General features: G+C 47.3%; 1 protein-coding gene across 2 annotated transcripts in view; it reads left to right on the forward strand.

The window, feature by feature from the left end:
* Window positions 1-2,638: 2,638 nt before the first annotated feature.
* Window positions 2,639-13,375, forward strand: part of LOC129701419 (programmed cell death protein 4-like) — a 54,133-nt gene continuing 43,396 nt past the window's right edge. For both annotated transcript variants that reach the window (XM_055642575.1, XM_055642576.1), the window contains exon 1: window positions 2,639-2,804. In XM_055642575.1, coding sequence (XP_055498550.1) covers window positions 2,780-2,804 — 25 coding nt within the window. In that variant the 5' untranslated portion in view covers window positions 2,639-2,779. The remainder of the gene's footprint in view (window positions 2,805-13,375) is intronic.

Genomic DNA, 13,375 nt, shown 5'->3' on the forward strand with positions numbered 1-13,375 from the left:
GATGACCTGAACTCCTTTTACGCTCGTTTCGAGAGGGGCAACACCACTCCAGGTCTGCCGACTATCGACAATACCGACAGCGGGCTGGCTACCGAAGTTGAAGGGAGGAATGTGCACACATTCTCGCTGTCCGAGCACGACGTGAGGAGGGCTCTGACACGGGTGAACACGAGAAAAGCTGCAGGCCCCGATGGCATCTCGGGGCGAGTACTCAAGTCCTGTGCTACGCAGCTAGCTCCAGTGCTCACTACATTATTCAACCTCTCCCTGGTCCCTGCCTGCTTCAAAAAATCTATCATTGTACCGGTACCAAAAAATGCCTCCCCAGCCTGTCTGATTGACTACTGTCCGGTGGCCCTTCCCTCGGTAGTCATGAAATGCTTTGAGAGGCTGGTGAAGAAACACATCTGCGCCTTCCTCCCTCGGAACATGAACCCGTTGCAGTTCGCATACCGTCCGAACAGACCCACAGACGATGCGGTCTCCCAGGTCTTGCACACCGCTCTCTCCCACCTGGACAGCCAGAAGGGGGGCTATGTGAGGATGCTGTTCATAGACTACAGTTCAGCCTTCAACACGATAGTCCCCACCAGACTGGCCAGGAAGCTAATGGAATTGGGGTTCAACACCTCCCTGTGTGCCTGGGTCCTGGACTTTCTCACCGCCAGGCCCCAGGTAGTCAAGATGGGAGGAAATACATCGGGGTCCCTCACCCTGAGCGCAGGATCGCCCCAGGGTTGCGTCCTCAGCCCCCTATTGTACTCCTTGTACACACATGACTGTGTGGTTAGGTTCAGCTCCAATTCAATAATTAAGTTTGCTGATAACACTGTGGTGGTGGGCCTGATCTCAGACAACGATGAGAAGGCCTACCGGGAGGAGGTGGCGATTCTGACACTCTGGTGCCAGGGTAACAGCCTCCTCTTGAACATCAAAAAAACGAAGGAGCTGATCATGGACTTTAGGAGGGCACATCATCCGAGGACGTACACTCCATTGAGGATAAATGGGGATCCTGTGGATAGGGTGAACTGTTTTAAATATCTGGGAGTCCACATCTCCGAGGATATGACATGGGCATCACACGCCTCAGCACTCGTGAGTAAGGCAAGGCAGCGCCTTTACCACCTCAGGCAATTGAGGAAATTCAGAGTGTCTCCGAGGATCCTACAGTGCTTCTACGCAGCGGCAGTGGAAAGCATCTTGTCCGGGAACATTACCATCTGGTTTGGGAATTGCTCTGCCAAGGACAAGAAGGCTCTGCAGAGAGTAGTGCGTTTGGCCGAACGCACTATGGGAACTTCACTCACCCCCCTGCAGGAACTATACAACAGGAGGTGCAACTCCAGAGCAAATAAAATCATGGGAGACCCCTTCCACCCCTGCAACGGACTGTTCCAGCTGCTACGGTCAGGCAAACGCCTCCGTTGCCATACGGTGAGAACGGAGAGGTTGAGAAGGAGTTTCTTCCCAGAGGCAATTCGGACTGTAAAGGCCTACCTCACCAGGGACTAACTCTACTGAACGTTTTTCCTTCCATTATTTATTATGTAAAAGAATATGTGTGTTATGATTGTGTTTACAATTTGTTTGGTTGTTTGGTTGTTTGTCTTTTGCACAAATGTCCGCGAGCATTGCCACTTTCATTTCACTGCACATCTCGTATGTGTATGTGACAAAAAAACTTGACTTGACTTGATTGAATGGTGGAATAGACTCGATGGGCCGAATGGCCTAATTCTCCTATCAATTCTGACCTGATGACCTAAGAGGAGGGATGAAGGGACCCTGTCAAGTGATAGTTGGATTCAGGTGAGGAAGGTTGATTACCGGATGGGTGGAAAAAGGAACCAAGGCTTTCAAGAGAGAGCTAGATAGGGCTCTTAAAAATTGCGGAGTCAGGGAATATGGGGAGGAGGCAGGAACGGGGTACTGATTGGGGATGATCAGCTATGATCACATTGAATGGCGGTGCCGGCTCGAAGGGCCAACTGGCCTACTCCTGCACCTATTGACCTGCTGGTGATGGAGGTGGGAGAGTTGAAATAAAGGTGTGTGCAGGCCGGGGGAGGGGTGTTGAACAAAGATCAAAGCTGAGCTCTGTGATCTTTGGTGTTGACTGCTTGGATGGATTGGCGAATGCAGTGTCGTGCAGGCTATCCAAGGGGAATACAACGCTCTGTTCTCCATTGTAAATGATTGTGGAGCTGATGTTTACTCTGGGTTGCCTGTGTAAAGTCCCACGTTCATGTCGCCGCCAGCTCGGTCGACCTGTTTACGCCCTTTGCAAATTCAATCTCTGCCCTCCCTCTCTCTCTGTGTGTGTGTAGGAAGCAACTGCAGCCAGACACAGAATGCTGGAGTAAGTCAGCGGGTCAGCCAGCTCCAAAGATCCTTGTGCAGCATCTCTGGAGAGAAGGAATGGGGGACGTTTCGTCTCTCCCTGCCAAAGATCCTATCTTTGCTCCTTCTCTGACTCTGACTTTGTCTCTGTGGCTCTGTCTGCCGCCCCCTCTCTTAAGTAAACAGTGATGGTTTAAAAATACTGAGCGCCCTGTCCCTCCCCCGGCAGCCTAGGCCAATCCCGCCGCCGTCATGTGATACGAACGTGGAAGATACGGAAAGTTTGCAAAAAAAGTTTCTCGTCCTGTTGACTTGTTTAGTGTGAGTTGGCGTGGCGGCATCAGGGAGAGGCCCGGAGTGAGCCAGCGAGAGAGAGAGTGAGAGAGCGGACCAGCACCTTGACACAGTGTGATACAAACAAAGAACTGCAGAGGCCATGGCCACTGACACCCAGGGGTCGGGTAAGCAGCCTGCGACGCTTGCACCGTGGGGGTGGGTGGTGGTCACCCAGTTACTCGGGGCATGATCACCCCGGGGAGTAGATGTGGTCCCAGCCCCGGCTGATCCTCCCTTGCTGCCCCGAGTAATTTTGGCTTCATGCCCCCGTGTGTGTGTGTGTCCACCCCCCGTCCCAAACTCGTGGTAAACTCGCACCGAGCCCCCCCCCCCCCCCCCCCTCCCTCCCTCCTCCCCCGCCAGAAACCAACGCTCAGCTCAGCAAGAGTTGCACCTTCTCTCTCTCTCCCCGCCTCCACGTGCAGTTGGGGACACATGTCAGAAAATAATGTTTGTCTTTCCTCTGGAGAATGCAGCAATGAACTGTGTGCAGGGAGCAGGAGAATCTGCAGCTACGGTCACCTGAGCCAAGTGACGATTCAACTCGTTAGTGCACATAAGTGATTTGTCCCTATGGATCTTTGCTGTGAAGTTCTTCCCCAACACTGTGTAACCTCGCCCACACTCGGTGACGTTGGTTCTAGGTCCAGAACACGTACACATTTGAAATTCCTTGTCTTCAAATCCCTCCTCCAACCCAAATCTATCAACCCAAATCGAAGGTTACACAGAATCTGATCTCACCCGTTTCAGCACCAGCCAATATTGTAACTACTTCCATTCCCCGCTGCTGGTTGCTGAGGTCCAGGTCGCAAGGAGTCTATTCCAAAATAATGGAGCCCACCTTATTAGGTCCTCCTGTGCCTTGGTGCCAATGCTAACAGTGCTACGAGTTGCCTTGGAACTGATGTTTGTGGTGAAAGTGTGGTAGGACTGCCTCTCGGTTGCTTGTGGGCATGGAGTGAGTTGGCCTGACCTACCTAACAACAGTAATTGCCCTTGTGTATGGACAGCGGAGAAATGTGTACAGAGAGGATTCTTAACCATTTACACCCCTGATATTTTTAAGGCAGAGATAGATTGATTCTTGATTAGTACAGCACCAGAGGTTATGGTGAGAAGGCAGAAGACTGGGGATAGGAGGGAGAGATACATCAGCCATGATTGAATGGCAGAGTAGCCTAGATGGGACAAATGGCCTAATTCGGAGTAGAATTATTCCTTATGACCTTATGATCCTAAATCACCAGCACGTTTTAACCTTGACGTGTGGAAAACAATGTTTTTTATGACTGCGTAAAACTGATCCCAGGAGTGAGTGGGTTAACATATGACACTGCTCACAAGCAAACACTTTCTAATGCGCAGAATATCAGTATCCACCACCAGAAGTGGCTGGATAACACTGCCACATGTTACATTCTGGGGGACAGAGTTGCTTTGTGTCTTTGCAAACTAACACAAGGTATAACTCTTCAGACACAAGCAACTACTGATATTGGAATCTTACGCCAAAATGAAATGCTGCTGGAAGAATTTAGCAGATCATGTGGAGGGAATGGATGATGACTGAAGAAGGATCCTGACATAGAAACATAGAAAAATAGGTGCATTTGGTGTTATTTGGAGTAGGCCATTTGCCCCTTCGAGCCAGCACCACCATTCAATATGATCATGGCTAATCATCTAAAATCAGTACCCGGTTCCTGCTTTTTCCCCATATTCCTTGATTCCTTTAGCCCCAAAACATCCAGTGTATTGGCCTCCACTGCCTTCTGTAGCAGGGAATTCCACAGATTCGCAACTCTCTGGGTGAAAAAGATTTTCCTCATCTCAGTCCTAAATGGCCTATTCTTAAACTGGTTCTGGACTCCCCCAAAATCGGGAACATTTATCCTGCATCTAGCCTGTCCAATCCTTTAAGAATTTTACGTGTTTCTGTAAGATCCCCTCTTATCTTTCTAAATTCCAGTGAATACAAGCCCAGTCAACCTCATTCTTCCATCGTATGTCAGTCCCGTCATCCCGGGAATTAACTTGGTGAACCTACGCTGCACCCCCTCAATAGCAATAATGCCCTTCCTCAAATTAGGAGACCAAATTTAAGGAGACCAAAATTGCACACAATAGTCCGGGTGCGGTCTCACCAGGGCCCTGAACAATTGCAGTAGAACCTGCAGGGCCAGACCTGAAACTTTGGCTGTCCGTTCCCTCCACTGATGCTGCCCGAGCCACTGAGTTCCTCCAGCAGTTTTTGTTTTGCGCAAGGTATAACCCAACGTCCTCATCCTCACCAGTCCACCTGATGTAGCTGTGTATAAGAGCTTTGGCAGAAATGATGAAAGTGTTTGTGGAGACACCACCCACCTTTACACTGAAGATACCCTCCATTGATTGATTGATTGATACTTTCTGGTTACGTGTACTTGGTACAGTGAGATTCTTTGTGTGCATTCAGTACAAGTATGCAAGAGTAAAGGGTGACAACAAAGTTACAACAGTTTTCAATTGCGTCCCTCTTCCTTGTACTTGGTGATGTGTCTTCCACCGACCACTGGGATTCACGTGGGCCTGTCCCCGTCAGACCTCACGCAGGCGATGTATTGGCGACGTCCCTCTCACTCGCCAACATCTCTCCTCGCTCTCCCGGCAACTGATCCCGCTCCTGGTCTGCTCTGACCCGGTGGCCAGGCCCAGTCCTGGTCTGCTCTGACCTGGTGGCCAGGCCCAGTCCTGGTCGGCTCCATTATTTTGTTTGACATTATATCTGCGGAATCGGACAGACTCAAGCCATTTATGTCTGACCATCCATGAGACCTGGACTACTGCTATCTGCCTGGCATATCCCTCACTCTACCGCTGCCATCAACCAGAGGGTTGCCCCCTGCCTCAACGAAGGTTGCAGGAGGGTTTGCAAGAAGTAACAATGGGCATACCTGAAATGAGATGGCATCCTGGTGAATTTGCATTGCAGGGCAACAAGCATGCTAAGTATGAAGCAGTGTGAAGCAAAGTGATCCCACAATCACAGGGTCATACCAAAGCCCCATCAACACCAGTCCAAAAGATGGGGAACAGGTAATTAGCAGCAGAGTTTCAAGTCTATGTCTGTTCTTATTGGTGACTAGACTAAGTGGGACCCGTTGGGGCCCATTGTCACACGGGAGGCCTGGTCCCCCAACGCAATGTTCCACCACTCGCGCTTAGCCCCCAACTGCGCAGGCGCGGCTGACGGGTTCCCTTTGTGACGCCCCTGATATCCCCTCACCTCTCCGCTCCGCCCCTTGCCCTAACCCCCCCCCCCCCCCGGCCTGCCCCATGCACTCACTCCATCCCCCCCCCCCCCCCCCCCTCAACCCTCCCTCTCCATCCACTCTTAGTGGCTCTCCGGTGGCGCAGCCATTCCCCGCCCATTGGGTTCCCATTGTGACGTAGGGCACGCAGGTATTACTGCGCAGGCGCAGCTGACGGGCACGGAAAGTGGGAAAGGGATTTATTAAAGCTTAAAACGCGAATAACTCTTCAAATATAACAACAATTTAAACGTTAAAGAGGGGGACGGCTTGAGGCAGAGGCTGTTGCGTGCTGTGCTGGTGGGGGGTGGTGGGAAGCATTCTGTAGGTGGGGGAGGGAAGCGCCCTGCAGCTGGGGACAGCTCCAGGTGGGGGCCGGCGGGAGTGTTCTGTAGTTGGGGGACGGGAAGGGCTTCAGGCAGGGGCCAGCGGGGAGTGTCCTGCAGCTGGGGGGAGGGGGACGGCTTCAGGTGGGGCCTGTTGGGGGCTGGTGGGGGGGGAGCGCTGCCTTGGCCTACTGCTGCCGTGGCCTACCGCTGGCCTGCTGCTGCCAGGGCTGGCAGGAGCGTCCTATAGCCGAGGGACGGCTTCAGACAGGGGGCGGTGGGCGGAGAGTCCTGCAGCTAGGGACGGGCTTTCTGGAGGGTTAGTATGGGTGTTGTGGGCCAAAGGGACTGGTTTCCAGAGGGCTAGTATGAACATTGTCGGCCGAAGAGACTTATCTTGGGCTAGTATATAGGTGTTGTAGGCCAAAGTGACCGGTTTCCAGATGGCTAACATGGACATTGTGGATCGAATGGACTTTTCTTGGGCTAGTATAGGTGTTGTGGACTAAATGGACAGCAGCTGGGGCCGGTGGGAGCGTTCTGTAGCTGGGAGGCGGGGAGAGCTTCAGTCGGGGCCTGTCGGTGGGGGGGAGGGAGGGGGCACTGCCATGGCCGACCCCTGCCGCTGCCTACCCCTGCCGCAGTCGTGGCCTACCCCTGTCGCTGCCTACTGCTGCCTACCGGATTCAGGCGGGGACGGGAACAGCTCCCGGCCTCATTCAACGTCTCTCGGCCCCGGCCACACTCAGCAGCTCCCAGCTCCCGGCCTCACTCAGCGGCTCCCGGCTCATCGTGGTGGTCAACACAGATGCAGTCAGGACAATGGCGCGTAAGATGACAAAAAATCGTAGCGCTATCGGGTACTGTTTTTGCGCAAATATGAAAAAAACGCACACCGGAAGAGGACAAGATGAGAGTTTTAGTTACGTATAGATGCCCATTGTGTGAGTGCCAAAGACTAAATGTAGCTATTGCAAGTATATTTAGCCTGCAGTGCTGAGTGGGAGACCTATCTCATTTCCATACCATGTGTAGGAAGGAACTGTAGATGCTGGTTTAAACCAAAGATAGACATAAAATGCTGTAGTAACTCAGTGGGACAGGCCGCTCTGGAGGGAAGGAATAGGAAGGGTTTCGGTTCGAGACCCTTCATCAGACTAGTCAGGGGAAAGAGAAACGAGAGATATAGATGGTGATGTTGTGAGATATGGAATAAATTAATGAAAGATATGCAAAAAAGTAACAATGATAAAGGAAACAGATCATTGTTAGCTGTGGCCGAGGTGAGAACGAGAAGCTGGTGTGACTTGGGTGGGGGAGGGATGGATGAGAGGGGAAAGCAGGGCTTACTTGAAGTTAGAGAAATCAAGCGAAATATGAGATGCTGATCCTCCAATTTAGTCTCACTCTGACAATGGAGGATGTCTAGGACAGAAAGGTCATTGTTGGAATGGGAAGAGTTTGGCAACCGGGATATCGGGAAGGTCCAGGCAGACTGAGTGAAGGTTTTAAACAAAATGATCACACAGTCTACGTTTGGTGTCCCCGATGTATAAGAGTCTTAAGGACTTAACTAAGGGAGGTCCCTTTGCAAGGTAGTCAGAGGAATGCAATGAATGCAGGCCTTGCCAGCGGTGCCACAACTTGCAAATGAACTTTTTAAGAGGAGCCAGTGAGCGATTTTTGAAGTGTGGTTATTGTGTGGGAGCCCACTCTGAGCAGCAATGTAATAAATCTGAGAGTTGGAAATCGGAAGTTTGCATGAATCATTGAGGATGAATCACATGGAAATTGTTCCACCCTCGTAATAATACCATCTAGTTTGCAGCAATACAGCGGACATTTCCAACAGATACACGCAAAATGTTGGAGTAACTCAGTGGGACAGGCAACATCTGTGGATAGAAGGAATCTGAAGAAGGGTCTCGGCCCGAAACATCACGCATTCCTTCTCTCCAGACATGCTACCTGTCCCACTGAGTTACTCCAGCATTTTGTGTCTTATCTTCAGTGCAAATCAGCATCTGCAATCCCTTCCTAGACGTTTCCAATATATCGTTATTGGATTATTGTGATCATGATAATTGCTCATATCTAAGCTTCCCCCCAGTCTAGTTTCAGTCAAAAAACTAAATCAAGCACTTGAACAACTAATCTTTATTTTATCAATGCGCAATTACAGTTCAACAGTTAGATTTACTAGAATGTTGCCTGGGTTTCAGCAACTAAGTTACAGAGAAAGGTTGAACAAATTAGGGCTTTATTCTTTGGAGCGCAGAAGGTTAAGGGGGGACTTGATAGAGGTCTTTAAAATGATGAGAGGGATAGACAGAGTTGACGTGGATAAGCTTTTCCCACTGAGAGTAGGGACGATTCAAATAAGGGGACATGACGAGAATTAAGGGGCAGAAGTTTAGGGGTAACATGAGGGGGAACTTCTTTACTCAGAGAGTGGTGGCTGTGTGGAATGAGCTTCCAGTGAAGGTGGTGGAGGCAGGTTCGTTTTTATAATTTAAAAATAAATTGGTTAGTTATATGGACGGGAAAGGAATGGAAGGTTATGGTCTGAGCGCAGGTATATGGGACATGGGGAGAATACGTGTTCGGCACGGACTAGAAGGGTCGAGATGGCCTGTTTACGTGCTGTAATTGTTATATGGTTATATTGTCATAACTGCTGTACCTATCCCACTGCGGGTTCGATCCTTGTATCTACCTGATCAAGCCCTCTAGGCTTCACTCGAAAGAGACACTCCACGCAGTCCCAAGCGCTCTCCCAGAAGATTGATGTTGGACCTCATGGTAGCAGACTTGTATAGGTCCCGGGACCTCGAGGGGCCGAACTACATGGGGGTGGTCTCTGAATAATCCAATTACAAATATGGATTAACCCCATACATAACAGACATTTCCCTAACCCAATAATACAGCAGCGTAATACATTGTATTCAAACAGGACTTCTCAAGGAAGTCAACTTAGAAAAATTTACCCTGATCTGCAAGAAACCCAGACAAGGCTCAATGCCTCACCCAATCAACACTCGACAAAGTGGAACTCTGTAACATTATTTACAATCATTTACAAGGTGTATGTCTGGTTTGCAGCCATCCAATCCATGCTATGCATTTTGCACCTAATTGACAGGGTCTGCAGATGTTCTTATTCTTTTCTTGCAACATGAATCTAAGCGCTAGACACACTGGTGCCACTCCGCAGCTTGTCCCAGCTCTGCAGAGAGCAATTCCAAATTGACCAAATCTCCCAGCAGCCCTGAAGCTTTTACCCCATTTTAAAGTTCTAGCCTCTCCAATTTGGCAAGGATTAACATTCCTTTCTTTGTATCATATATGATAACCCATCATTTATACATGATAACCCATCATTAATATATGATAACCCATCATTTATATATTATAACCCATCATTTATGATAACCAAATAGTTCAATAATCAGCTAACCAGATGTACATATGTGTGTACATTACATTTCCCATCTTATCAGCAACACAAGATGATGATGTTTCTTCCCAGAATCTTGTCAAGCGTCCTGAGTTTTCATGGGCAGTAGCTTCACAATTTCCGTCTTATGAGTCTTCACCTCCTGAGTTTTTGTGGGCGTGAATTCCCTCCATCTGTGTTGCTGCCCATTCTTCCATCACTTTCCACAGTCAAACCTAAAATCTGAAATTCCTGAAAAACCTGGGACAAAGCAAGTTACCATCATGCACCCATGCTTTCCCATACATTCTCTATAGTTCCCTAATACTAATACTATTCCCATTCCTACCTATTATATTACTGTATCCCTATTCCTATTCTGTTCCCTAATATACTCTTTATTATTCTAGGATCAACACTAATCAGCCTTCTTCATATTCACACGATGTTCTAATATGTATATCTGATGATGGGTCCTCATATAAATTTCAGCTGGGTTCAGTCCAGATTTCCCTACAGGCGTGATTCTAATTTAAAGCAAACCATGATAAATGTTCCAATTCAGTCTCAGCCTTCAATTTCATATGTCAGTGTCCATCTCATCCTTCTCATTCCACAGCATTATAGCCGATAATACAATTCCATTCCAATTCCTGTGGAATTCCCAGCTGTTCAAATTTAAACAATTAATTTTCATATGTTGTCAATTTCATCATAAATCCAATCAAGACTGCCTAATCCAGCGACAATTTATTTCCACCTTGATAATAGAAGCCGCTTTACCATCAAGGATTAAACAATTTAATTCCATCGGTCAAATATGCATTGGCTCTGCTATTCTCAATACCTATTCAAGTTTTTCCCTCTAATTTACTCGGTCTCTCCTCCAGTACCTCTTCTTATTTATGTATGTCTCCTTACTATGTATGTCTCCTTTCTATGTTGGCTCTTTACTATGTTGATTCTCTACTACATTGGCTTCGTTCTCTGTCTAGGGGTTCTCGCTTTTACTAGTTCTTTTTAAGTCTCTAAGTATCTTTTCAGGATGGTTAGTATTGACTTTCCGAGGGGAACTCGTACATTTTCAGTCTACCTCGTCATTTTATACCACCACCTTACGTTTCCGAGGTATGTCTTAATTCCTGACATTCGCTAGGGTCTGTCCCTTCCTTGATAATAACTAAATAGTCCAGTCCCATCTTCGACTATCCTCCTATGAGTGAGACAGCAGAAGAATGTCAAATTAACTGTCAATTCTCTCACAATTTTAAGAATGTATCCCATAAGCCCTCTTTAAATTAATTTACTGTAAACGAAATTTTGGCGCAAAGTGAGTATTTGGCCCGAACCACAGAGGAATTCCTTTTTTTAATTCAAATCCAATTCTTAAAGAGGAGCTTATCCCAATAATCATTACAAGTTGTCGGTGTTGTATCTTTTAAAGATGATTAGAGTGTCCTTTACTCTCCTTCCTTTTCTTTCTCCAATAGCTAGGTGATATAAACGTTGGGCACTAGGGTAGGCCCTTTCTTCTTTTCTGATGGTAGTTTCAATTACAAGGGAGTAGGGATACTGAGCAGCAGCTTTCTCTGTCTACTGGCCTTCCCAAATATCTTAAAGGGGCAGGACAGTATCATTTCCTCACCTGTTTCTGGGGAGCTACATTACCTATTGCTGTTTTCTTCCCTTCGTTCTTAAGGGGTCTGTGCATTATTTCACCTCACTCCCCAGATAGTGTCTCGTCCTGCAGGCACAAACTCAGCAACACATTAATCTTCTTTCCCCACTCCCGTTCCTCTTGCACAGTAACTTTGTTTCTTCTCTCCCTAGTGCCATTTACATTCCTTTGTTGCCATCCCTTCTAACGCTAGCTACTATGTTCCTTTTCTTACTTTCTTTATCGCCCCTTGGTTTTTCTTCAATCCTGCTCTGTTCTGCCTTCTCGTTGGACACTCCTTACTCCAGTGACCCAATTGGGTGCAGTTGAAACAAGTTCCATGATTTACAATCTTCTTTAAGGGGTTTTCTGGGGAAATCATAAAATGGTTTATAATTTTCTTCTGTGTGATTTTCAGTTTTTACTACGATAGTACATCCAATTTGTTAATTCTGGTAAATTACTTGAGGAGGTTCTAGAGTAGGGGTCATGTCTCCACGCCCACAATTTCAGGGCGGGTTGGTGAGTCAGGACTGAGAAAATGGGTTAGCTTGAGTGAACGGTGTGTGACTTCTTAGTTCCTGACATTCGGACCATCTCTCTCTCTGGTCTCTTGGGTCCCAGTAGTCTCTTGAATTAAAGGACCTCCCATAATTTCTTGGATTTCGGATGTGTCTATATTCTCTAGGATCTCTAATTTCTTCGTAATCCTGGAAATCCTTTCTTTGACCCCTCTCTTTCATTCGCTCCTTTGTTGGGCAGGCCCGACTCCAATGTCCCATTCCACCACAAGTATAGCATTGATTAGGCAACATGGTTGGTCTTATTCTACCCCTGGGTACCATTGGAATGGGGTCTAAATTGGGAGTGTAGAGGTGATAATAATCTGAGTAATCTGGGACCCTAATTTCTCCCAATCAGTAATTTGCTGGTACTCTGGGAATCCATGGTTCAGAGTTAGATTTTGGTAATTCTTCCTTGGTTATGTGTTCACTTTCTCTCCCAGTTGCAGGATAATTTTCCTGGTTCCTACCTTCCTTCCAATAATATCTCACAGCTCTGGCTATTTGACTGGCTCGGTTCTCAGACCAGTTCCTGTTATCAGTTTTATTTAAATCCGCTCCTTTAGTGGAGAGACAATTCAACAAGATAGCCCAATATTGAGGGGAACTTGCTCCATTCTGTTAGTCTAAATCACCGGATTGGTCCATATATAATTTTGAAAAACGGTCTAGAAATTCGTCTGCTCCTTCACCCTTCTCTGGTTTTATTTCCAGAACTCGACTTAAATCGCCTGGTTTCTGGAACGTTTTTGTAAACCAGTCATCCATTACATTGCACTGTCATCCATTGCTGCGTTTTCCAATGTTTCATAAGTCTGGTGTCCTAGGGCTACTAGAAATTTGGTATTCTCAGCTGGAGTAATTATCTGTTGTATGGTCTCCCACAAATCCCAGGAATCTGCATGATATACACGCATTGATATACACGCATTGATATCCATGCATTGATATACACGTAAATAATCTATAAAGGCAGCAGGTGACTTCATCCAACTGGGGATTCTATTTAGTACTGCCATTATTTCATGGGGCTTCCACGGCATATGGTGCGTCTGTGGTACGGGGATTATTCATACTCACTGCGCTGGCCGAATCTGCTGTACCTATTCCTTCCATTACTGGTAACTGCCCATGGGATACCTGTTCAATTTGCAAGCTTTCGGTTACGTCAAAATCTATCTCGGTGTCTAAAATCACTGTCTCACTCTCAGATAAATCTTCCTGTTCTCTGGGGGTTTCCCGATACTGCCCAAATAAATCATTCCTTTCTACTCGAGTATTCTGTCTAGGTTGTGGTTCACAGAAATACTCTGGCGGTGGCACTATATCTAACATACCTTTCTTAGCAATGTTACAAAATTTTGAGATTTTAAAAATCAAGTCTGCAATTTATCCCATCAGATAATGCATAACAATAA

This window comes from Leucoraja erinacea, chromosome 11 (genome assembly GCF_028641065.1).
Source record: "Leucoraja erinacea ecotype New England chromosome 11, Leri_hhj_1, whole genome shotgun sequence".
In the NCBI taxonomy this organism is placed as follows: domain Eukaryota; kingdom Metazoa; phylum Chordata; class Chondrichthyes; order Rajiformes; family Rajidae; genus Leucoraja; species Leucoraja erinaceus.